The 22,768-nt window shown below is 37.4% G+C and overlaps 1 protein-coding gene across 13 annotated transcripts; it reads left to right on the top strand.

Annotated features, from left to right (window-relative positions):
• The first annotated feature begins 1,743 nt into the window (after positions 1–1,743).
• Positions 1,744–22,768, top strand: POK2 (phragmoplast orienting kinesin 2). Of its 13 annotated transcripts, XM_088856695.1 has the most exons (40): positions 1,744–2,047; positions 2,894–3,680; positions 4,334–4,489; positions 4,609–4,692; positions 4,969–5,088; positions 5,186–5,299; positions 5,387–5,479; positions 5,632–5,792; positions 5,885–5,959; positions 6,254–6,341; positions 6,438–6,496; positions 6,699–6,762; positions 6,897–6,962; positions 7,069–7,230; positions 8,609–8,713; positions 9,318–9,553; positions 9,801–9,870; positions 9,989–10,072; positions 10,905–10,964; positions 11,083–11,162; positions 11,253–11,334; positions 11,426–11,509; positions 11,961–13,778; positions 13,970–14,075; positions 14,142–14,533; positions 14,750–17,659; positions 17,760–17,867; positions 18,053–18,207; positions 18,306–18,393; positions 18,922–18,996; positions 19,201–19,443; positions 19,583–19,681; positions 19,941–20,015; positions 20,097–20,155; positions 20,495–20,606; positions 20,940–21,050; positions 21,458–21,628; positions 21,761–21,826; positions 21,989–22,108; positions 22,302–22,768. In XM_088856695.1, exons 2-40 carry the CDS (start codon positions 2,895–2,897, stop codon positions 22,407–22,409), a joined length of 9,645 nt encoding a protein of 3,214 aa, XP_088712821.1. In that variant the 5' UTR covers positions 1,744–2,047; position 2,894; the 3' UTR covers positions 22,410–22,768. The 13 variants fall into 13 exon arrangements, 8 of the variants coding, with proteins under 8 accessions (XP_088712821.1, XP_088712823.1, XP_020525578.1 ...); XR_016048316.1 differs by having other exon boundaries at positions 13,970–14,533; positions 17,764–17,867; XR_016048317.1 differs by having other exon boundaries at positions 13,970–14,533; positions 17,764–17,867; positions 21,761–21,914.

The following is a 22,768-nucleotide window of genomic DNA, read 5'->3' as shown; positions in this document are numbered from 1 at the left end:
TTTACTGTCTATGTGCAAGTTCAATGTCAAGGAATATGAACCATCCTGTCCTGCCTAAAAGTGTACTTAAGAGATTTTGAATCAAAATATGGCTCCAATCAAATAAAACTAGATAATTACACTCATTGTTAAATAAAAATCGATTAGCTTTTCAGTAAAATATGGGTTCGGGAAAGAGTTACAAGTGCTCATAAATAAGTTATTTCATTCGCATTCAATTTTTACACAAAAGAAAGAAACAACTTCTAGTTGTGATTACAAAGACTGAAGAAATTAAAGAAGAAATAAAATTTAAACGTGTCAATCCCCGGATTGTATAGATTTCATATACGTTACGTATAGAAGAGGGGATGAAACTACTGCTTTCTCTCTCTAGAATGCCTTAAACTTCTTTACCTTGAAGTCCCTGGTTTGATTATCTCAATCTCTATGGAAAATATTAGGATCCATATACTCCAAAAGCTTTATCACTGTCTTTGCTATATGCCTCAAAGCATCAAAATAGTAGGATAGCCAAGATTGAATCATGGAGGGGAGGGGAGGGGAGAGAGAGAGAGAGAGCCTTTGATGCCATCATCATTGATAGTTTGAGGGGATATGTTAATGTGCCAGTACAAACACTTGACATGCAACCATTAACCATTACAAGGGATGTTCTCTTCCATTAATTACGCTCCTAGTAAAATTTGGAAAGTTTTTGAACTGTTGTAGAAGAGTTTAAAAAAAAACTCTTAATTAGTGTTATAAGATTTGATCGACCACTGAATTGGTAAAGAGTCTTGTTTAGTCAAAATTAGTTTGACTGTCAGCCAAATTGGTCAGATTAGATGTTACAAATATTAAAAAAATATATGAATTTAAATATATTGTAAAAAAGTTGTTCAATTTTGTTTCATTGTTCGAGTAAGTTTTGTCGATTGAGTAAGTCAAAACCAGTTTATCAAACCAACCAAATTCGGTTAGAAACATATTTTAATTGACATTCAATCTAATATAATTTTTATTTTAGATCAACCCAACCTAGATACTAATTGATGCTTTGATTCTTTGAAAAGCGTGAGTAAAAGGGTACTTTTGTAAATACATTCTAGAACAAGGAGAATCTATACGAAAATTTGAAATTTAAAATACGTTCCTTTCCAACGTCAAAGAATGCCGTTGAGTTGGTGTGGACCTCCTTTGCTAATTATCCCTCATTATTACTTCACCAAAATGGCAAAAGATTACGAGTATACTCCCCTGCAGGAGCATAATCTGTATTTAATCCCGCGGGCGAAAACTCTCATTTCAGAGTATTTAGAGGACTTAAAAAATTATCAATTTAACAGAAAAAAAGAATTTTTTAAGCACTCTAAATGTTCATAAGAAAACATGAGATTAGATGGAGAGGATCGAAATTATGGACAGCAAATGGAAGTGTTAAAGATTCAAAATCAAATTTTTTTTTAAAGCGTATTAAATAATGTACATAAAATTTATATAAAAAAATCGCATTAAAAGGTATTCTTTCCAGAGGGATAAAGTGTACAAGGTGCTCCCGCGAGAGTACGCTCTCCTAAACTATACTGTTGCTCTTTAAACAAACGCGGAAATTCCAATCTCAGTCCTGCCATTTGAAAACGGATATATTGGGCGCCGAAATCTAAGCCGCCCGAAAATTTCAAACTTCAACAAATCTCAGCCGTCCATTCTCCTCTGCTCAGTGATGGCTCAGTCTCCTAAATGCAAACTTCAAGTGTAGAAGAAACTCAGTGAGAGCAACGCCAGAAAGAAAACACTAGAAAATTCCATTTTTTTGAGCGCCATTAAAACCTAGAAATAAACACTAGGGATAGAAGAAACCCTAGTAACTCATGGGTTTTTCACACATTGATTTCAACATGGTCATGCTCCAGAGGTTTATTTGTTTGTGCTCCGGGGTTCAGATCCTCTATGTATTTCTCTCCGAGAGAATCGCTGGTGGATCTGAGGATTAGGGTGTTCATTCTGAGATTTTTGTCAAATACTCATTGGCTCTATCTTATTGATTCTATTCCTCAGATTTCAGGTATGAGTATTTATCTCAAGTTGTTGATTCTATTCCTCAGATTTCAGGTATGAGCATTTATATCAAGTCGTGATTTTTATGATTGATTGTTGGAATTAATTGATTATTTCAAAGTTTAATTTTGGATGTATTTTGTTCAATCGATTGGAGTCTAATGTGAGATTTCATTGCTGTCATGGACTCACAATGTTTTTTGGGTTGATTTGGATTGGTAAGGTAATCATCTTGGTTTTCGCTTCTCTTTTCGAGTTTTTAAGGGTTTGAGTTGCATTTGCATTCCATTATGCTCTTATACGGGTGATATTGGTCAATCACTACTATATTGATCATCTTTATATTTTCATTTTTAAAATTTTGTTTTTAATATTTGCAAAGAAAATATTTTACTGCATTTATATAGAAGGTATCTGCTTAGTTCCTTTCATATTTCTTTCTAATTTGTGGCTCCATATGTTTGATTTGGTTTTCTTGCGTGAGGCAGTGAATACTGGAATGAATTATTTGTACGCAGTTATTGTTTCCCTTGAGTTTCCTGTATGAGTCCTTTGACTCTGCATTTTTTGTCTTTTTTTGACCGTTCGCTTGGACTTTCTACTGAATCCTCCGAATACTATCTTTTCTATACATTTGTTCCCAACCACCATTTCAATTGTAAGATCGTTTTGTTCATCATCATATAGGACGTTCTATTCCAGGTCTTTTTCTGAGTTTCTCTCTTTTAATTGGGTGTTTATCTCGAAATATCTAACTCCATAATGCTATTTTCCCCAACAAATTTATTTCATGATATTCATTTTTACATTTCCTTATTTCATGATATTCATATCTACATTTCCTGTGTATCAGGATGCTTCGTGATGTATCTTCACTTAGATTCTTCCGACGCAATTCTGGGAAGAATGCTCAGCCAGAGTCTGACGAGAACAAACCTGGGAATTCAATAGATCCTTCACCCTCCTCATTAGTACAAGAGGCATCAAGGCCACCTTTAAATGTAATCCAAGAGACCTGCCAATTACCTAAATCTGCATCGGATCAAGAATTGACCCATCGGACAAAGATAGAGAGAACTCCCTCCAAGAACAAGGCCAAAAGCTCTCTAGAACCACATGCACCTTTTACTACACCAGACAAACATGGGGTTTCTTCTATTCAAGGAAGAAACAGGTTTGGATGGGCAAGCAAGAACGAGTTGGTGAACGGAAGGAAATCTCCTGCTCCACTAGAGAAACGAAATGAGGTCAAGGATGAGGTGCATTCAAACCAGGGGTCTGCAGGATATATAGAAGGTAGCCATGGATTGACACAATTGCCTCCATCTAACAGAGGGGCAAGTTCTGTCCTTTCGACCCCACACTCAACTAGAACTCTTGGAAAGTGGGGATCTTGTAATTCTTCAGAAAGTGGATCTACCCAAAGTACCCCTGCAAAGAGTGGGTCTAAGGCCACTAACCAGGGTGTGGGCTACCGTCCTCCTGTTGGTGTCTCGTTGCGAGCAGGGAATGCAGCTTTGATGTCCAAAGGGCTCTCAATTGCAATGTCTTCACCATCACCATCTGTTATCAACACAATTGAGGTGCCTCATTTTGAGCTTAGAGAGGACATATCATTCTGGATGGATCACAATGTACAGGTACACCTATTAGGCAAAAAGTATTCAGAGATTTTAAATTTGGGGAAATGCAATATAGTGTAATGGCGCTTTGGAATCCATAGCATATTGATATCAAAATTCTAGTCTATTGGGGTCATCACCATCCTATGAAATGACGTTGAGTAGGATTCAGCATTGATGTTATGTTTTGGTTCTGTCCAGTGTTACTCTCCCTCCATCGCTATTCATCAATTCCATCAAATGGTGTGCATTGGACGATATTAGGCTTTCCCAGTAAATTAAAACAAATGTGGAGTTTGGAATGAAAACTGGGGAAGGAAATGGTGTCGGTCCATGGGGTGTTGGGAAGGCTGTCTTCTTTGACCTCTACTCAAGTGAACTGAGGGACTTGTTCAAACTATTTATTGTTTTCTATTGTATGATCATCTGGCTATTGGGCATAAATAATCAAAATGTAATATATAAAAAGTGAGTTGCTGAATGGCAATTCTCTTAGTTGCACATCAGCAAGCCCGGGTCTTGTGGTTTAAGATGGTTTCTCTATTGAACTACTCCAAGTCTATCCATTTGCACAATAGTACATCGGGCAGACATCTTTCATATAAGTTTTCCTTCTTTCTTTTCTGACGAGTCTTCGTACTTGATTCATTTCCTACGTTAATTATGTGTAGGTTCTTATACGCATCCGCCCCCTCAATAGTATGGAGCGGAGTTTGCATGGATTTAACAGATGTTTGAGACAGGAGAGTGCTCAGACTATTACTTGGATTGGGCAGCCAGAAACCCGTTTCACTTTTGATCATGTAGCCTGTGAGACTATTAATCAGGTGCAGTTCAAAGTGCCTTGTTCTTACTTTTTTACTGGGTAAAAGAGAAAAAAATAATTGTAACAATATAATTCTTGTCTTTAAATTGAATTCAGTTGCATTTGAATGATTTCTTGCAGGAGATGCTTTTTAGAGTTGCGGGTCTGCCAATGGTGGAGAACTGCATGTCTGGATATAATAGTTGCATGTTTGCCTATGGTCAAGTAAGCTCTTTCATATGGCTTTATGTTTGACCCCTGCCACTTTTCATTGGCTTTACAGTTTTACCCCTGGGAAGGTGTACCATAATACAATGGTGTATGGTATCAAATCTCCAAAGGGCTTACATCCTCCACTCCTTGTGATGTACAATGATATGGTTAATCTCCACAGTCGATCAGGAGCGTTGTTGGATGGATGCCGTTTTGGAGTATACTATACTATACTCCTTTTCATTATGTTACTCTTTTGATCACCCATTTATGATCTATCTGGCACAGACAGGAAGCGGCAAGACATATACCATGTTGGGCGATATTGATGAGGTTGATGTCAAGTCCAATGCTGATCGTGGAATGACACCACGTATCTTTGAATTCTTGTTTGAAAGGACAAGAGCGGTAATATGCTGACCAAGCTCATTCCAGTTGCTTTCTTAAATCTGAGCAGATGGTTGTTGAGTTGGTTTTCTTCTTATCGTGTTTTTGAGGAATGCAGGAAGAAGAAAGCCGAAAAAATGAGAAGCTGAGGTATGCTTGCAAGTGTTCCTTCTTGGAGATATACAACGAACAAATAACAGATCTTTTGGAACCCTCATCAACAAATTTACTGGTATTTTACTTGTCTCCTTTCTCTGAAAAGCTTCTTGTCCTGCTTTCAACGTAATTTTATCTTTGACGCTTTTGCCATGGTTTGCAGCTACGAGAGGATATGCTTAAAGGTGTATATGTTGAAAATCTCACAGAATATGAAGTCAATACAGTACATGATGTTCTTAAGCTCCTGGTTCAGGTAGCTGACTGTGTCAATCCTTTCATATTTCTTCTCTCAGTTTCAAGTTTTTTAGCTTGAGTAATTTCAATTCTCTCTTTTCATCTCAAGTTTTTGATTTTGGTTTCCTTCAACTATTCATAAAATTCATGACGTAGAAATTTTTTTCTTAGGGTGCTGCAAACAGGAAAGTTGCAGCAACAAACATGAACCGCGAGAGCAGCCGTTCTCATAGTGTTTTCACATGTGTCATTGAGAGTCGGTGGGAAAAGGATTCTATGACCAATTACCGATATGGGAGACTAAACCTTGTAGACCTTGCTGGTTCTGAGAGGTAGCATGTTTCAGCATTAAGTTTAGTTGTACAATATTCAGGCTTTGGAGGTACATGTTGAGTTTGCATTCCTAAATTAAGATGTGAAACAGGCAAAAGACTTCGGGGGCCGAAGGAGAGCGCCTCAAGGAAGCTGCTAATATCAATAAATCCTTGTCAACATTGGGGTATTTATTGTTTTGTTCAAATTTGAATAAGATCAGTAATTTCCTTTAGGGAAGACATTATTAGAGAATCGGTCAAATTATGGATGGTGATGGATGGAGAGTGGGACCTACCATTGGGGCATGTCCTGTTCTGGTGGGTTCCACTTTCTTTTCATCACATTCCTCATTTCATTGGACAGTGATAACCCGGCCCAAATAGACTATGGGTAAAATATCATTTTGGACTGCAATATACATTTTGGTGTCTTTAGTGTTGTCATGTTGGCAAAATGAGTTTTGTTTATGTACCTGCAGTCATGTTATAATGGCTTTGGTTGACGTGGCACATGGAAAACAACGACATGTTCCTTACAGGGATTCAAGGCTGACTTTTCTTCTTCAGGTTTTGCCTTCACTGAATATGAATTTTTATGATGCTCAGAAATATTTCTTCTTCACATCACAAAGTTATACTAATTCTGAAAGTTCTTGGTCACAGGATTCTTTGGGTGGCAATTCGAAAACGATGATTATAGCTAATGTCAGCCCGTCAATCGGGTTTGTGATGTTGATTTTTTTTTAAAAAAATATTGCTTTTAAAATTTTTCTGTTCACTGGCCTTTTTTGGTGTATGTTTTAGGTGATTTCTTCTTCTTCTTCTTCTTCTTCTTCTTATTATTATTATTATTAGTATTATTATTGTTATTATTTTTATTTTCTAACAGTGTAGCACCTTAATCAATACTTTTTTGCCTTGCAGTTGTGCGAATGAGACTTTCAGCACGCTCAAGTTTGCTCAGCGTGCTAAACTCATTCAGAATAATGTATTGAATTGTAACCCTAATAAACCATAATATGTCTTTTCAAGTTTTGAAATTGCAGAAGATGTTTAGTGCTAAGATTTTACATGGAGCTAAGGATGCCAACTGATCTTGTTATTTGTTTTGTCATCTGTGAGGCTGTTGTAAATGAGGATGCTTCGGGAGATGTAACAGCATTACAACATCAAATAAAATTATTAAAGGTGATCGTAAATCATTTTCTTTGAATAAATGATTTTAAATTCATTGAACAACTAAGTATGATATCCATTCATGATGTTAAGATATCAAGTGCGATTTGTGAAACAGGATGAGCTTGCGCTTTTTAAGCGTCAGAATGTTTCGAGGTCTCTTAAGTTTGGAGAAGGGAGTGACAGCTTTACAAAAAGGCTGCCTGAAACAATCCACTCAAAGGTGGATGATTTGCACAGTTTTGTAGCTTTTGGCAGTCCAACGGTCTCAACTAAGAAGGTATAACATCCGGTTATTCAAGACTTGGTGACTCAGGCTTGGACTCGCTAGCGTCACTTGAATATAGCAAGGTGTCGTGTCTGTTTCAGAACCCTGAAAGCCACGTCTCATTGGGTCACAGACCGTCTTTGTTATTTTTTCAGAGATGGCTTGGGACCCTAGCAAGTCCTTGCCTTGAGTCCGAAAATAACTGAAGCTAACAACAATGGGAAAGTATTTATCTGTACAGTAATCTTCATCCTTAGTGTCATCATCTTCCAATGAAATGATGGATGGTAATGTAGTGAGTGTAACCTACTGTTTGTTTTATGCCTTGCTGGGCCCAATCTCCTTCGACATTCATCATTTCACTAGACAATGATGATCTCAATGGACTCTGTTTCCTTGCAATTCCTTAAATATAATATACTTTTGATGTTGTGCAATGTTAATTGTGTTGCTTCCAGTGTTTTAAAATGCGGCCGCATCGCTGCATATGCAGCATCATGCAGTATGAGGTGGGCTCCGCATCAGAACTGACTGCATATGCGCTTTTGACCTATGCGGCCGCATATGCGCCGCATCAGGCTGCATTGTAGCCGCATCGCACCGCATCCCCTTCTGCCGAAATTTTTTTCCATTTTGCCCCTTGGGGAGGGGCAAAATGGTCTTTTTGATATCCTAAAATGGGGGAAACTGTTTGGGGGGCTATTAAAGCCCCTAAACGATAATTTTCATCCACTTTTGTGGCTTTTTTTGCATCAAATCGGGGGAAAATGTTTTTTGACAAATTTATTTTTCATTCAAATCTTCGATTTGGCAGTTGTTTGATATTTGAAAAATTAACTTCAAATTTCAAAATTGACTCTCAAAATGGATGATTGTATTAAGTTACTAATTATTAACTCTTCTTGAGCTTGACTTATGGTTTGTAATATCACTATTTTATGCTTATGGATGGTTGTGCTTATGGTTGTTGATGATTGTACTTTTGTGCTTATGGTTGTGCTTATAGTGCAAATTTGTGCTTATGGTTGTTGATTGTTGAATGTTTCATGAATCTAGCTCCAAGTTTTTAGTTTCTATCAGGGGATTATGGATAACTGGATATAAAATCTCTGACAACTAATAATTTTGAGGTTAATCATTAAACTAAAATAACTACTATCACATATATCACCTCCATATTTTTTTCTATGCATTAACCTATGTTTTTAGATTTTTTAGAATTTTTTTACATTTATTTACCGCATCGTCGCGATGCACCCGCATCTGGGCCGTATCGGCCCCCCCACCGCTTTTGATGGCATCCCGCATTTTAAAACACTGGTTGCTTCTGAGTAACATCGTAGTTTAATATCGTTTGATGGATCAGCTAACATTATCTTTCATTTTGCAGTTGAAGTCATTGGAAGCTACGTTAACTGGGGCTCTCCGAAGGGAACAAATGGCAGAGAATGTAACCAAACAATTAGAAGCCGAAATTGAACAGCTAAACCGCCTGGTAATTCTGAGGATTTTCCTGGCCATATTATATGTTTGACTAGAGGCCACGTTAAACATTTGAATTCGGAAGAGATTTTTGTAATATGAATATTGTGAAATGTGAAGTTTATGTCCATTTGGTTATCTTCATGACTAAGATTAGGATTAGGCTAGGCACTCCTATTTATTTATGTGATACTTTGTGCATCATTTAAGGGTTTTTACAATAATGAGGCTAAAACTAGGCATCTATTATAAATTTAAGTCATGATTTCACAGTTTCATGAATATATTAAAAGTGATAAAAATCATCATCATCGTTTTAGCCTTATCCCAATGATTTGGGGTCGGCTACATGATTCCTGATCCTCCATTATTCTCTATCAAGGGCCATACCCTTAGTGAGACTAAAAGTCACCATATCTTTTCTCACTATTTTTATCCATATCCTTTTGGGCCTCAGGATATCATCAAGTTTTTTTTCGTATAGTTGATAAACAGATGAAACCTTTTGATGGGTGGAAGATCTATAAATGTGGTTACTACCCCCAACAATTCTACCATTCTACATTCTTTGGTGAGAATGCATTTAATTGAAGTCTGCTGGTGCTATTGGCTAGCAGGTTCGTCAAAGAGAGGAAGAGAGCCGTGGTTCCAAAATGATGCTCAGGTTTCGAGAGGATAAAATTCGCAGGATGGAGATGCTTGTAGATGAGTTAATTCCTGCAGATTCATATTTACAGGAGGAAAATAATGCTTTAAATGAAGAAATCCAGTTGCTTCGGACCCGAGTAGATAGAAACCCAGAAATTACCCGTTTCGCTATGGAAAATATCAGGCTTCTCGAACAACTTAGGAGGTATCTTGTAGTTGCTTCTGCTAGCACTTCAAATATTTAAACTAGATGTACCTCATTCTTGCCATATTCTGTTGGAAAAATATACTATCATCTGATGGATTGTGTAGCTATAGTACATTGAGGTCATCACTTTTCATTGAAATACTGGGACATTAGTGGACAAAGACTGGAACCCAACATTGGTTGCCTTATACATGTGTACATTCATTTTCTGGATTGGTGCTTTATCCTACTTTCATACATGTAGGTTTCAGGACTTTTATCAAGAAGGAGAGAGAGACATACTTCTAGCAGAAATATCTCATCTGCGGAATCAGGTGAGTCAAGTCTGGTGCTCTGAGATTGATATTTGACACAGACTCATTTCTTGTTTTCTTCTGTCTCAATCTTTTAGTGTGCCATATGAATCATCATTTAATAGTAAATTGTTTACAGCTCTTGAATATTCTTGACGAGAAGTGTGATCAAACCGGAAAGTGTGAGCAAGATAAGGATCATAATTCGTACTCTACATCTCAGGTTTGTGTAAATTGCTTCACATTTTTTCGTTCTCTCTCTCTCTCTCTCTCTCTCTCTCTATATATATATATATATATATATATGTTTCATGCGAGCAGGACCGCATGACTACATATGCTGTCCAAGAAGTGTAAAGCATCCATCTTAAAGACGGATGCAAAACAATGGAAACTAACAGTCCAAATGTTTTCTTACTTGAATTATTATTTCTAGTTCTTAAAATTTATTTATTTATTCATATTCATGATCTCCATGTTAGAGATTACATGCCCTTTAAAATTAAGTAAAAAAATCCATCTCAAAAATAGATTTATTAATGGGCCACATTTCTACATATGCGGGTTTGGACGCATAGGAAAAGGCTGTTTTGATATTAGAAATCCCTCTAATTGATCATCGAGACATCGAGACGTATGAATATGTGAAAAAAGAAAGATTTTGAGTCCCAAAATAGTGCATTTTACGATACATTATATGGACAGTCCATTTTCAAGAGTTTCATGTGTTTATGGATCTACTTGATTTGAACCATTTTTAGAGTTTAAATTTTATAATTGGGGACGAAAATGCATTATCAGGCTATCCTAAGAATTTTTGACGCCAAACGTACATGTTAGGATAAAATTTGGAGGTGCACACACACACGCACACATAGATATATATATATATGTCTATATATATATATATATATATATATATATATATATATATATATATATATATATACAGACGCACATATACAGACACAAAAAGATGTAGACACACAGACAGACGTGCACATGCACACGCACACATATATCAGTCATTCATTAACTCACTCTCTAATGTATAGGGGGCAGTACAGTCTGAATTGGCCCACACAGCCCAAGAAAATGAGTTACTCCATTTAGAGGTGATCTCCAAGTTTTCATGCTAGTCTTCCATATTCAAATCATCTTTGACTTTGCTCAATTATCTTTCTTTTGTCTTCTAATTGGTATACTGTTCGATCAAATTGTATGCCTTTTCAGGTCAATAGCACTTTAAAGGAGTTAGAAGATTGTAAAAACCGTTTGAGCTCTTGCCTGGAAGTCAATGAGAAACTGACTACGTAAGGTTCCTTTTTTTTGCCTTTATGTTCTTTTTCTATTCTTGCTTAAAAGTCATTATGAAATTAACATATGCTGCTTGTGTTTTACAGGGAAATGAGAAATATGCAACTTCAACTACAAGAACTAAAATGTACTTGCAGTAACTATGAATCAGAGATCAAAACTTTGCAGGTATGGTTCCCAAATTCTTAAATCAAATTTAACGGTTTTGAAAAAAAGAGAGCTTGCATAATTTTGCATGTTAATTATATATTCATTGCAGGGACAAAGTTTATTTGCTACATCTGGTGGTGAGGCAGCAGATGTCGATAGCATTAAAACTGTCATAACAATTGAACAAATCCAGGTGAACTTTATTTCCACGTATTAGAGATTTTGTACAATTATTGAAATATTTAATTAATCAAAGAAACAGAGTTCATCTAAAGCCATATCAAGAAATGTGAGAATACTCACTCAACCTCTTTATTTGCACTTATTTTATGAAACAACTGTAATGCTACAGTTATAACAAATGAAAGCTAATTTTATTTTAGTAAAGTAAGAATGATATCCTTAATATGTCTCGAAATGATAAAAAATGAATCTCACCTTGTCAAATCTGATAAAATTCCTTTTTTGTCTCCCTGTAAGCTGCTTCTTATTAATTTTCTAAAATTGCTGTCTCTCTTTCTCTCAGAGTATTTATGTGTACCACTTTTTTAAGACCATTCGTAGACCATTAGCTTTGATGTTCTGGTTCTTGTCTATTTGCTATGTCTCACCCTTGCCACTGGCTTAATACATGTTTCTTTCAGGATCCTTTACAGGGATTACAACCTCTGTTATCCCAGGAAGCAGAGAAGCACATGCTTGGTGAAAATGATGGGCAATTGGAGAATAAAGTTTCAAGGAAATATTCAGAAGAATTACTTAATCTGCAATTGGAGCTTAACTGGGTAAAGGGTATCCTAGAAGAAGAGAGATTATCGCGTGCATGTGTAGAGGAGAGGGCTTCACATCTCAGTAACGAGCTGAAGGATGCAAAATCCCTGGCTGAGGCTCTGGAATCTCAAGACATTTTATCAATCAATGAGTTGGAAGATTTGAGAGAAGCCAACATGAAATATTCTGAGCTTCTACAAAGGCAAGAAGATGAAATATCCCTCTTGAAGAAGCAGATTGGTCCTAGTTTGGGAACTAAAGAAGATGTGCCTTTGCAGAAGCTCGAAGCTTGGAAGCATGTGAGCAATAAAGATTCCCCATTGCTTGAAAAACTCAAACAAATGCAGCTTGCCCTGGAAAAGTCTAGAAAGCTGAACATGAGATACCAAAACGATCAGGTTTCTCACACAACTCATGAACAAGAGATGGACCGTATACGCCAGCAAGTTGAGGCAGAAACTGCTGAAGCAATCATATGTTTACAGGAAGAGCTTGCAACTCTTCAGCTGCAAGTTGATACCAGCAACGAAAAGGAAGTAGAAGCAAACCGAAACTTGGTAGCATTGGAAAAAGAGTTCAAAATTTTGCAGGGAAGGCTAGAAATGGTGATCCAAGAGAATTCAAGGCTTCTGGAATTGGTTGCTGGGAAAGAAGATGACATAAAAGCACTGAACAATGCATGGGAGAGGTCAACTTTTGAACTTTCGGAGTTTCTTGCTGATGGTTATGGTGCACTTGATGATGCTTCCAACCAGGCAAACTGTATCTCTGATTCCTTCCCTAAAGGAAATTCCCGAATCGGTCAAGAATTCGAAAGATTGGTTAGAACTATTGTGGAAAAAGACGAGTGCATTGAGGACCTCCATAAACAACTTGGGGATGCCCACACAACAGCACATGATTTGGACTGGAAATTGAGGTCCTTAAGGGGAGCAGCAATGGCCATGGCAGACGCTCAACAGCTAGAGACTACTGAGAAGGAGAGAGAGATTTTTCAATTGCAGTCACAGTTAAGTGAGAAGATCTCACTTGTTAGTGAGCTTCAAGATCAAATTGAAGGGGGGAAAGCCCAGATTAAGAAGGCAGAGGTCTGTGCTGCTGTATCATTTCTCACAGTGAACAGGCTATCAGAAACAAATTTGGTTCAGCTTGAGCATTTGAGAACAAAGAAGGATAAGATTATTTGTGACCAAAGCACTGAGATTAATGAATTAAGAAACAAGATTATTGAGATGCGTCTCCAAATGAACTTATTGGAAGAAAGCAGTTTTGACCTTAAGAACTCACTTGATTCTTCTCTGGGTCATGTCCAAGCCATGGAGCTTCAAAAGGACAGACTTCTAACAGGCATTGATATTTTGAAATCTGAATTGAAAGATATGGAACTGCAGGTCGAGAATGCATGGGAAAGGGCATTTAGTTCAGAGGCCATCATGTGTCTGACCATTGGGGCCAATCAAGACCACATGTCTGGGTGTCTTACAAAAGTTTTGGATAAACTTCAGTCTGATGAGATTTTATTGACAAACGAGAGATTGGGTCAGTTTAGGATGGGGGTAGACAACCTCACTTCTTGCATGAATGGGTTTCTTGGACAGGTGGAGAATCCTGTAAAGAGGCAAACCAGGCTGAAGGATTTGAATGGGGATGTTGTTGCTGCTTCTTGTGGGCTGGTGAAATCCGAGGAATGGGTAAGCTAGCGTTTCACCCTTCCTACCTAAACACCATGGATTTTTTCTCTTTTGCTCAGACCTCTAGTCTGCTGAGTCCATAACCTTTTAAACAACAAGTTTCTGGTTGAGTAATTACCAAAAATTAACACTAGAATATTTGGAAACTGAATTTTAGTTTTATTTAATTCTAACATTTGGTGCTTTTGCAGACAAAGGCAGTACTGGCTCATGACAATGGAGAGAAAGCATTGTGGACCGAGGAGGAGAGAGATTTAAATGGTCGTGCTGTGTATGTGGATAAAGACACAATAACAGGTATATATTTTGGCATATCTGCAGGCACAGTAACTGAGACTACTGCCCATCTAACTCTGAATAAAGATTTGTGTAGTGGAATGAAAGAGGTCGAGGATCCGTCAACTTTTATCAAAAAAATGAGAGAAGTTAAGGATATGGAGCGAAGAAGCAATTCTTGTCCTAAAGATATGGCCATACAGCTTCTGAGACAGGAAATTGAATCTGCACTTGGTAGCTTAAAGGAGGTGCAGGCTCAGATGAGTGTGATTATCCACGAGAATAAGGAGCTGAAGAAGTCAGAGGAAGAAAGCAGTGGGAAGATTAAAGCCTTTGCATCAGAGATTCTCAAATTACAAGCTGAAGTGAGCTGCAGAGAAGAATGGTTACAACTTGCTGTTTCGAAGATGTCTCATAGGCTTTACAGAGTTCAAGAAAGGGTTGAAGAGTCCAAAGCTCATTGGTACAAGTCCAAAGAGGTATAAAACTCATGCATGATTTTTTTCTAAATTTATAAATATGTGAATTTTTTGAGTTCTGTCTGCGTGTCTTTGTGTGTATGTATGTGTGTTTATGTGTGTGTGTGTGCATGTGTGTGTGTGTGTGTGTGTGTGTGTGGTCAATTTCGGATGGATTTGTTTTGTTCTCTTGCTTAAGCTTCTATCAAAAATTTGGGGGTCCCTATTTTTCTACAGGTGTTGTCTATGGAACTCAGTGATGCTAAGGTAAATGCAGCTCAAAAAGCAGATGAAGCCTCTGTTTTGCTTTCAAAATTTCAAGAGGCTCAAGAAACTATGAAAGAGGCAGATCTCATGGTAAATGCATTGATGAAAGTGAAGGAAACTGCAAAGCTTGAATTGCAAGGGTATAAGGAGAGGGAATGCGAATTCCTTGAAGAGAGGGCCACATTGGTTGATGAGCTTCAAGATTTGAAGTCCTTAGAGCAGCAGTTTGAATTTCTACATGAACATTGCTCTTTGAATCTGGAAGAAATCAGGAGCGTGTTCTTGTCAGTTGAGGAACTCTTTGTTCAAGTGAAGGAGGTGACCAAGGGAAAATTCCAAGCAATAACTAATGATATTTCTGAACTCAGATTTGGGCTCTTAAACTCTACAAATTTGTCAAAGTCATGGCTTGAAGACATATGGTCTGAGATAATTGGCAAAGATTGTGCTGTATCTGTGTTACACCTGTGTCACATGGGGATTTTACTTCAAACTGTTACTGGATTGAATGCTGAGATTGGTTTTATTAACCATGGACTCTGTGAATCTAATTCTTTGGTTGCTAATTTAAGAGATCTTAATCTTAAGGCAAAAGGTGAACTTGAAACCTGTAGCATTCTTAGGGGAAAACTCCTCATTGACATCAAGAACAGCTTTGATAGAATAATACGAAAAGAGGACGAGACGGGGAAGATTAGTGCCAAATTGAGCTCTTTTGAGCAGAAGATTCTTGATTTGCAAGTACAAGAAGAGTCAATGCTGGCAAAGTCAAATGCTATGGGTTCTGAGCTTGCTGCTTTGATCAAAGAATTGGATGAGCATGAGCGGCATGCTTTGGTAGAGCAAGAAACACTCAAGAGAGAGAAAGAGGAAGCTCATCGTAAATTGGAGGAGCAAGAAAGACTAATGACAGAGAAAGATGAAGGTCACCATAAATTGGAGGACGACTCCAAGAGGTTGCAGGAGCTAATACAGGTTCAGCATGACTGGTTTAAAAAATCTATGAGAAAAGAGCTGGATTTATTTGGAGATGACTCTCTCTCTGAGTTTAACCTTGGCATCAAAGATATTCAGGGTGGAAAGTTAAACATTGCTTGCTATAAGAAACTAATTGAGAGAGATATTGAGATTTTGATGACAGAACTAGTTGCAAGGGACATTGAAGTTACATATTTAGCATCAGAGATGGTGGAGGGGAATGCACTAAGCTTTAATATTTTGACTGAGCTGGATCAAGTTCAAAAGGAGAAAGATTGTTTATATCTTCAGGTACAAGATTCCTGCAACCATATTTCTAAAGTAGAAGAAGAAGTCAAAAGTGTAAAAATTGTGTTGCAGGATGAAAAACAGAAACTACAAACTGATATAGAGAAGAAAAATGCTGAAATTGTTAAGATTCAAGGTGAGCTTGCAGAGAAAAATCGAGAACTGGTAATCCAGAATGATAAAATATGTACTGCAAGAACAGAGTTTGATAAAATTAAGAGGGAACTCACTGAAGTTATGGAGGATAGAGGGAGGGTATTAGCAGAAGTCCGTATTCTCAAGGCTGAAAATACCAGAATCTTTGAAGACTTGAAAAGTCAGCATGATGAAACTGAATCATCATCCATCCAAATGTCAGTCCTTGATCAGAAAAACCAGAAGTTACGGGATGAAGTATGCTCATTGCGGTCTTTAATTTCTGGTCTTCAAACTGATCTAGAAAAGAAAATCACAGAATTGATGGAACTTAATTGCTCTAATTCTGCCATTGCGAAGGAGTTTGCAACAAAAAGTCAAGCAATGGCAACTCAGTCTGGAATAATAAACTCTTTGAAAATTGAAAATCAGAGACTAAAACAAGAACTTGGTGAAGTTAAGGAAGTTGGAGAGAGAATGTCAATAGAGGGTCAGAATTTCAGAATTGAGCATGCCAGGGTTGTAGAAAGTTTGAAGGGGAGGGAAGTAGAAATGGATAATTTGCTTCTCACAAAGCATGAGACTTGTGAAAGTTTGGCTGCAGAAAGAAGGCAAAACTATGAAATACTTTCAAAGTTGCATGGAATAGATAATATGTTTAGTTCCTTGAGTATGCTGACAGAGCACTGCTCTGATACATTTGAAGCTGTGGATGCTCTTTGCAACAGACTTTTGCATTTAGAGGGTGAATCACTTTCTTGCATTCTTTTGGAGGAGAGAGAAGGAAAGAAATTCAGATTGGCAGATAAATTGCTCCAACATCTGTGTGATTGTGAAGAAACTGCTCAGAATTTCATAGAAGAATCAGATTCTTTGGAGGCGTCTGCTAAAAAATTGGTATCTGAGAATCTCTCTCTCAGTGCTGAATTGGCTCGCAAGGATGAAATTGTGCAAGGATTATTATTTGATATGCACTTATTGCAAGAGTTGGCATCCAATGCAAAAGACAGAAACAATGAAATAGAGGAAATGCTTCAAGTACTGGAATCGACTGAGGATGAGCTTGAGGCTGCTGTTGCCCGCAATCAAATGTTTGAAATCCAATTGGCAGAAAAAGTTGATTCTATCTCTGGACTGGAAATGGAACTTGCAAATACTCAGGAGTCTGTAAAGCTAGTTTCAGATGAAAATCTTAGTTTGAATAATGACATAAAAGTATTCTTAACAAAGAAACAGTCTATTGAAGCTGAGTTGGAAGAAAAAGTTAAGTTGATTGAAGGATTGGAAGAGGAAATTGTTGAAATAAATTCTTTTCTAGACCACGATAAGCTTCTTATTGAAGGTTTCAAGAATGATTTGGCTAAAGTTGGTAGTGAGAGAGACAGTCTTGAAGCTGAGGTACTTGCCTTGAAAGATCAGCTAGAAATGGCTCAGGCTTTGGCTGAAGAAAATGAAGCCATTGCTGCTGAAGAGCGCCAGGTGCTTGTTATTCAAATTTTATGTTGTTTTCTTTGGGTTGGAAAAAAGTAATAAATTTTTGTTGGGTTCAATATTCTGATTCATTTCATTGGATTGGTAGATAGGCGAGGCTCAAAAGGCCTACGCCGAGGAAAAGGAGGAAGAGGTGAAGCTGTTGGAGAGGTCTGTGGAAGAGTTGGAACGCACTATAAATGTTTTGGAGAACAAGGTAAATCTTTTATCTTCACTTTTTTGTTCAGGATTTGCAAACTCTTTTGTCCTTTGAAAGTTGACTAGAGGAGCAGAGTCATAATTCGATTTTGAACTTGTCTTATCTGTTCTGCACTCAACTTCCTATTTGAATATCCTAGACTATGTTAGCTTTTTTCATTTTTAATTATTTTGCGGTCGTAGGTTGAAATCATCATAGGTGACGCGGAAAGGCAGCGGTTGCAGAGAGAAGAGCTAGAGCTAGAGCTCCAGGCTGTAAAGCATCAGATGTTAAATGTACAGAGTGTGGATATGGACATCTTGAGCATTTCAAGAGAGGTTGAGAATGGCATGGCAAGGTTTGATATCCATCAAGGCCTTTGGAGCCTTTGAAATCAACTCCTTACTTACAGCAATTGAGGATCTGAGTTTTATACTTTTATTTGCTTTTCCACAGCCATCTAGGGAAGAAAGAAATAAAGCTGCAAGAGGCCCAAAAGAAGATAAGCATTCTTGAGAAGGACATTTTTGAGAAGGAAGCTGAGGTAAGCCATCTTGTTGCAAGTTTTAGATGAGTGCTTGTCTTTGTACTGTGATGGGTACTGTGTAGACTTTGTTATCCTTGATAGTTGTGATCTTCTTAGTAAACCTTTCCTGTAACTAATTAACAATAACTCCAGCTTTTTGCGTCCCATCATAAGGTACTGGTCTTAATTTGGTAGTTTAGCAACATTGATTAGAAGTAATGCTCCTTTTGGTGATGATGTTGTTTTAAGTTTTTACTTAAATATTTCTTAGGAAATGAATAGCTTGTCCTGTCATTTCTTGTAGGTTATAGTTTTTTCCGTGATAAGCTACAATCAAATCTTTCCTAATCCTTGTATGTACTGTCAAGTCATTGTCCTGATAACTGTAACTTCTCAGAACTTGTATAGTGCCTTGTTGCTTAGTTGCCCGTGTATCCTTTGAATTGGGCCCAATGTAGAGATATACTTTCAAACAGTTTTCCCTGATGACTGCGTGCAATTTGAGTTTAAAGAATTGGAGCTTAGTGGTTATTGTTCTTACCACAGATCGATAAATGCAAAGCTCATATAACAGAGCTGACCTTGCATGCGGAGGCACAGGCAAATGAATACAAGCAAAAGGTACTTGGAAACAGCGTTCATCAAATTAAGTTATTACTCAAGCTAAAAACAGGAAACAATTATATAATCAAAGATGGAAAATATTACCCAAATACCAAAAAACAAAAAATAATTCAATTCAGTGAGAACTTGGCAAATGGAGTATTTTGGATATGAAAAGTTAGTGAATGCAAGGATTTTCCTTCACTTAAATGTTAAGTGCAGTTCAAAGCCTTAGAAGCAATGGCACAACAAGTCAAGCCTGAAACAAGCACCAGCCAGGTCATGCCTGCAATGTCCGCGAGGACAGAGAGAAGTGCTTCAAAATCGAGAGGTTCGGGCTCACCTTTCAAATGCATTGGCTTGGGATTGTCCCATCAAATAAACTCGGAAAAGGATGAAGAGCTCTCTGCCGGAAGGCAACGGATAGAGGAACTCGAAGCATTAGCTGCAAGTCGACAAAAAGAGGTTCTTCCCTCTTTTGCCTCTCCATATGATTCTTTGCTTTTTATAATGTAAACTTTAAGAGCATGATATTGTATTTGGAGTGATAGGTATTTGCGTGTAAAATACATGTAAATGGCATCTTCTGCATATTATGTCGCAGATATTCATGCTGAATACTAGACTCGCATCTGCAGAGAGCATGACACATGATGTGATCAGGGACTTGCTTGGAGTTAAGCTGGACATGACCAACTACGTTGTATGATGCTGAATCGTTTCTATTTACCTTTGCAATTCAATAATAAACAGGATATAGATTTTTTTTTCATTTATTTGTTAATTGTTACGTTGATTACTTATGTATGTTACTTGTCCTAATTTTGTTTATTTTTTTGATGAATTTAGTCATTTTTGGATCATCGACATGTACTTTTTTTTTCATTTATTTTTTAATTGTTACGTTGATTACTTATGTATGTTACTTATCCTAATTTTGTTTATTTATTTGATGAATTTAGTCATTTTTGGATCATCAACATGTACTTGAGATTTCAGAGGAAGTTCGATGTCAAAGTGACGAGTCTCAGGAAAAGGTCGAAGATCAATTCTGTTCAGGCATATGTTGGCTTTGATATGTTAGTGCGCAGTTTTATAGAAACATGTTTACTGTGCAGGGGGCGGAAGTCTTGAAGTTAAGGAAGCAGCTGAATGAGTTCATTGAAGAGAGGGCAGGGTGAGCTTGTCCTTTTAAGATTTTCTTTCTTCTTCACCTACTTTTAAGCTTTTGGCATTCATTTCTATATATTATGTTGTCTAATGTAGCATGGTAAACCATATTCCATTAAGGTCATGACTGTCTGATGAATTGATGGGCGGATGAAGAGAGAGAGGCCCACGACTGTGGCCATGTCTGCTCTATTGGGTCCGACTCTCTTTTCATCCTTGACCATTATTCTGATGCACGGTGTAGTCCCTGTGGGACTATGGTATTCTATAGTATTGGACTGAATTGCACTTCTTTTAGAATGTTTTAGATCCTGATCTACTTTTGTTTTACCACATGGGTTTCCAGCTGGCTAGATGAGGTAAACAGGAAACACTCTGAAATGGTGGCTGCTCGGATTACATTGGAGAAGCTTCGGCAGCATGAGCAGTACCTTACTACAGAAAATGAATTGCTGAAGGTAACAGATATGCACGGCGAGTACTTTTAGTGTTTAGTCCAACTACCAAAACAAAAAGAATTTTATATCTGTAGAACTTAGATTGTTTTTAAGGAAAAATATACCAGATAACTAAATGTATTGTGCAAAACTATTGTGAGTTAGGCTCATCACGATCCGTCAAATTGATTGATGCTGATGGAGAGAGAATATGACCTAACTTTACGATCATGTCTTGTTCTTTGAGTCTCACTCTCCATCCATCATTTCATTGGAATTCCATCCATGGTTGGCTTATGATACACTTTCCCATGTTTTTATTGTGTATTTCCAAATGCCACTTTAAATGTGTAGGTGGATAACACAAATCATAAGAAGAAGGTTATGGCACTGGAGCTAGAGGTAAAAAAGCTATTAGGACAGCAGAACCTTCAGCAACGCATTCATCATCATGCAAAAATCAAGGCAAGCATCCCTTGGGTGGTTTCTGTTTCATTTTTCTTTTTTTTTTCATATAATTTGCTTCTCTTATGAAGAACTGTAGTCCACCAATTTGAGATGTTCTTCATTCTTGTTTTTTGGGTAACTGTATTTGGACATTTTCTACAAGTTCTTTGGGAATATGATAAAAATGGATTGGAATTTTACATGTAAAACCCTTATTATCTTCTTCTGTATGGTCTTGGACACTTAATACCCAATTTTCCGTTCTGATTTGTATGTTTTGGAATATTTATATTTTAGCTTTCCATTATTATTGTTGTTGTTGTTATTATCGTGTATCTCCATGTGTAGTGGCCAGTAAACATGTTTATGTTAACCAGAAGAGCAATGTTCACTCCTCTGGACTTTTCTCATTATGCATTCTACAGGAAGAAAACGATAATTTGAAGGTCCAAAATGAGGAGATTGCTGATAAACTCAGGCACACCGAAGGCCTTCTTTCACGCGTGAGTAATGAGCTTGCTTGCTACCGTGCTTCTAATGGAAAGAGCCCTTACTTTGATCTTGATGAGGAGGAAAGACTAAAGAACAAATTAAAAGTAAGATTCAGACAATTGGTATTTGTGGATCCTTGGCGAGAGAGAGAGAGAGAGAGAGAGAGAGAGAGAGAGAGAGAGAGAGAGAGAGAGAGAGAGAGAGAGAGAGTGACAATTGTTTGCCATTTATGACAGGAAACCGAAGATGAGAGACTCCAGTTGGCACAGAAACTATTGTGCTTGTGTACTAGCATTCTGAAGGTGAGGCACTTGAATCAGTGTGTGTGTGTACTAGCATTCTGAAGGTGAGGCACTTGAATCTGTGTGTGTGTGTACTAGCATTCTGAAGGTGAGGCACTTGAATCACTGTGTGTGTGTGTGATGTTAATTTAAGTGGCATTAAGAGTCGAACCCATATTTCAGGCTGCTGGAATAACACATCCCACCCAAGATATAAATCCTTATGTTGCTGAGGATGCTCTGAATAAGCTCAAGGATCAAGTTTCTTCTGCAGAAAGAGAACTGCAAGATTTAAAATTCAAGGTGGGTCTCTTTCATAGAGGTTCCATTAGGGAGAAACTTAAAAAATAGCAAGACAATGTTCTGAGGAACATTTTGAGGAATTACTGACGCTATGATTGTTGGGAAGAGAGAAGCTGGAATTCGAAATACTAAACTGATTGGTTGACTGTCTCTCTCTCAATTGATTAATTCTCTCTCTCTCTCTCTCTTGCAGAATAAAATAGCAGGGGAAAGGATTCATCTAAGCGGGCTTAGACCTCAAGTTTCACCATTAAACTCCAAGCCATCAGAGTTGGATATCAGCTCTCCTATTCATAATTAAGAACGAGTTGCTCAAATTTACCTCTCAATTTTAATGTAGGGTGCACATATCTTTCATGGTGTTAGTGTTTTGCTAACAGAAGTTGCAGATTCCTTCTGTTTTGTTAACAAAAGGTGTTCTCTCAGGTTCCTTCCTGTAATATTATGTACATGGAGATCAGGCTTGTATTATGGCCTCGCCCATTTCATGTGTATGGAGCTCATTCCATGTGTGTATGGAGTTTGATCAATAAGTTGATTCTTTTGTATGGAGCTCATTCCATGTGTGTATGGAGTTTGATCAATAAGTTGATTCTTTTGTATGGAGCTCATTCCATGTGTGTATGGAGTTTGATCAATAAGTTGATTCTTTTGTATGTC

The sequence above is a fragment of the Amborella trichopoda genome, chromosome 13 (genome assembly GCF_054954075.1).
Source record: "Amborella trichopoda isolate Santa Cruz 75 chromosome 13, AtrichopodaSantaCruz75HAP2 v2.0, whole genome shotgun sequence".
In the NCBI taxonomy this organism is placed as follows: Eukaryota; Viridiplantae; Streptophyta; class Magnoliopsida; order Amborellales; family Amborellaceae; genus Amborella; species Amborella trichopoda.
The sequence above is the reverse complement of the archived record's forward strand: the minus strand, read 5'-3'. Positions and strand labels throughout refer to the sequence as shown.

Excerpts from the sequence above, each read along its gene's own strand:
- POK2 (XM_020669919.2), top strand. The coding sequence starts at position 2,895 with ATGCTTCGTGATGTATCTTCACTTAGATTCTTCCGACGCAATTCTGGG. Across the intron at positions 10,965-11,082 it reads ATGAGTTACTCCATTTAGAG|GTCAATAGCACTTTAAAGGA; the intron begins GTGATCTCCAAG and ends ATGCCTTTTCAG. Across the intron at positions 19,682-19,940 it reads TGGACATGACCAACTACGTT|TCATTTTTGGATCATCAACA; the intron begins GTATGATGCTGA and ends TGATGAATTTAG.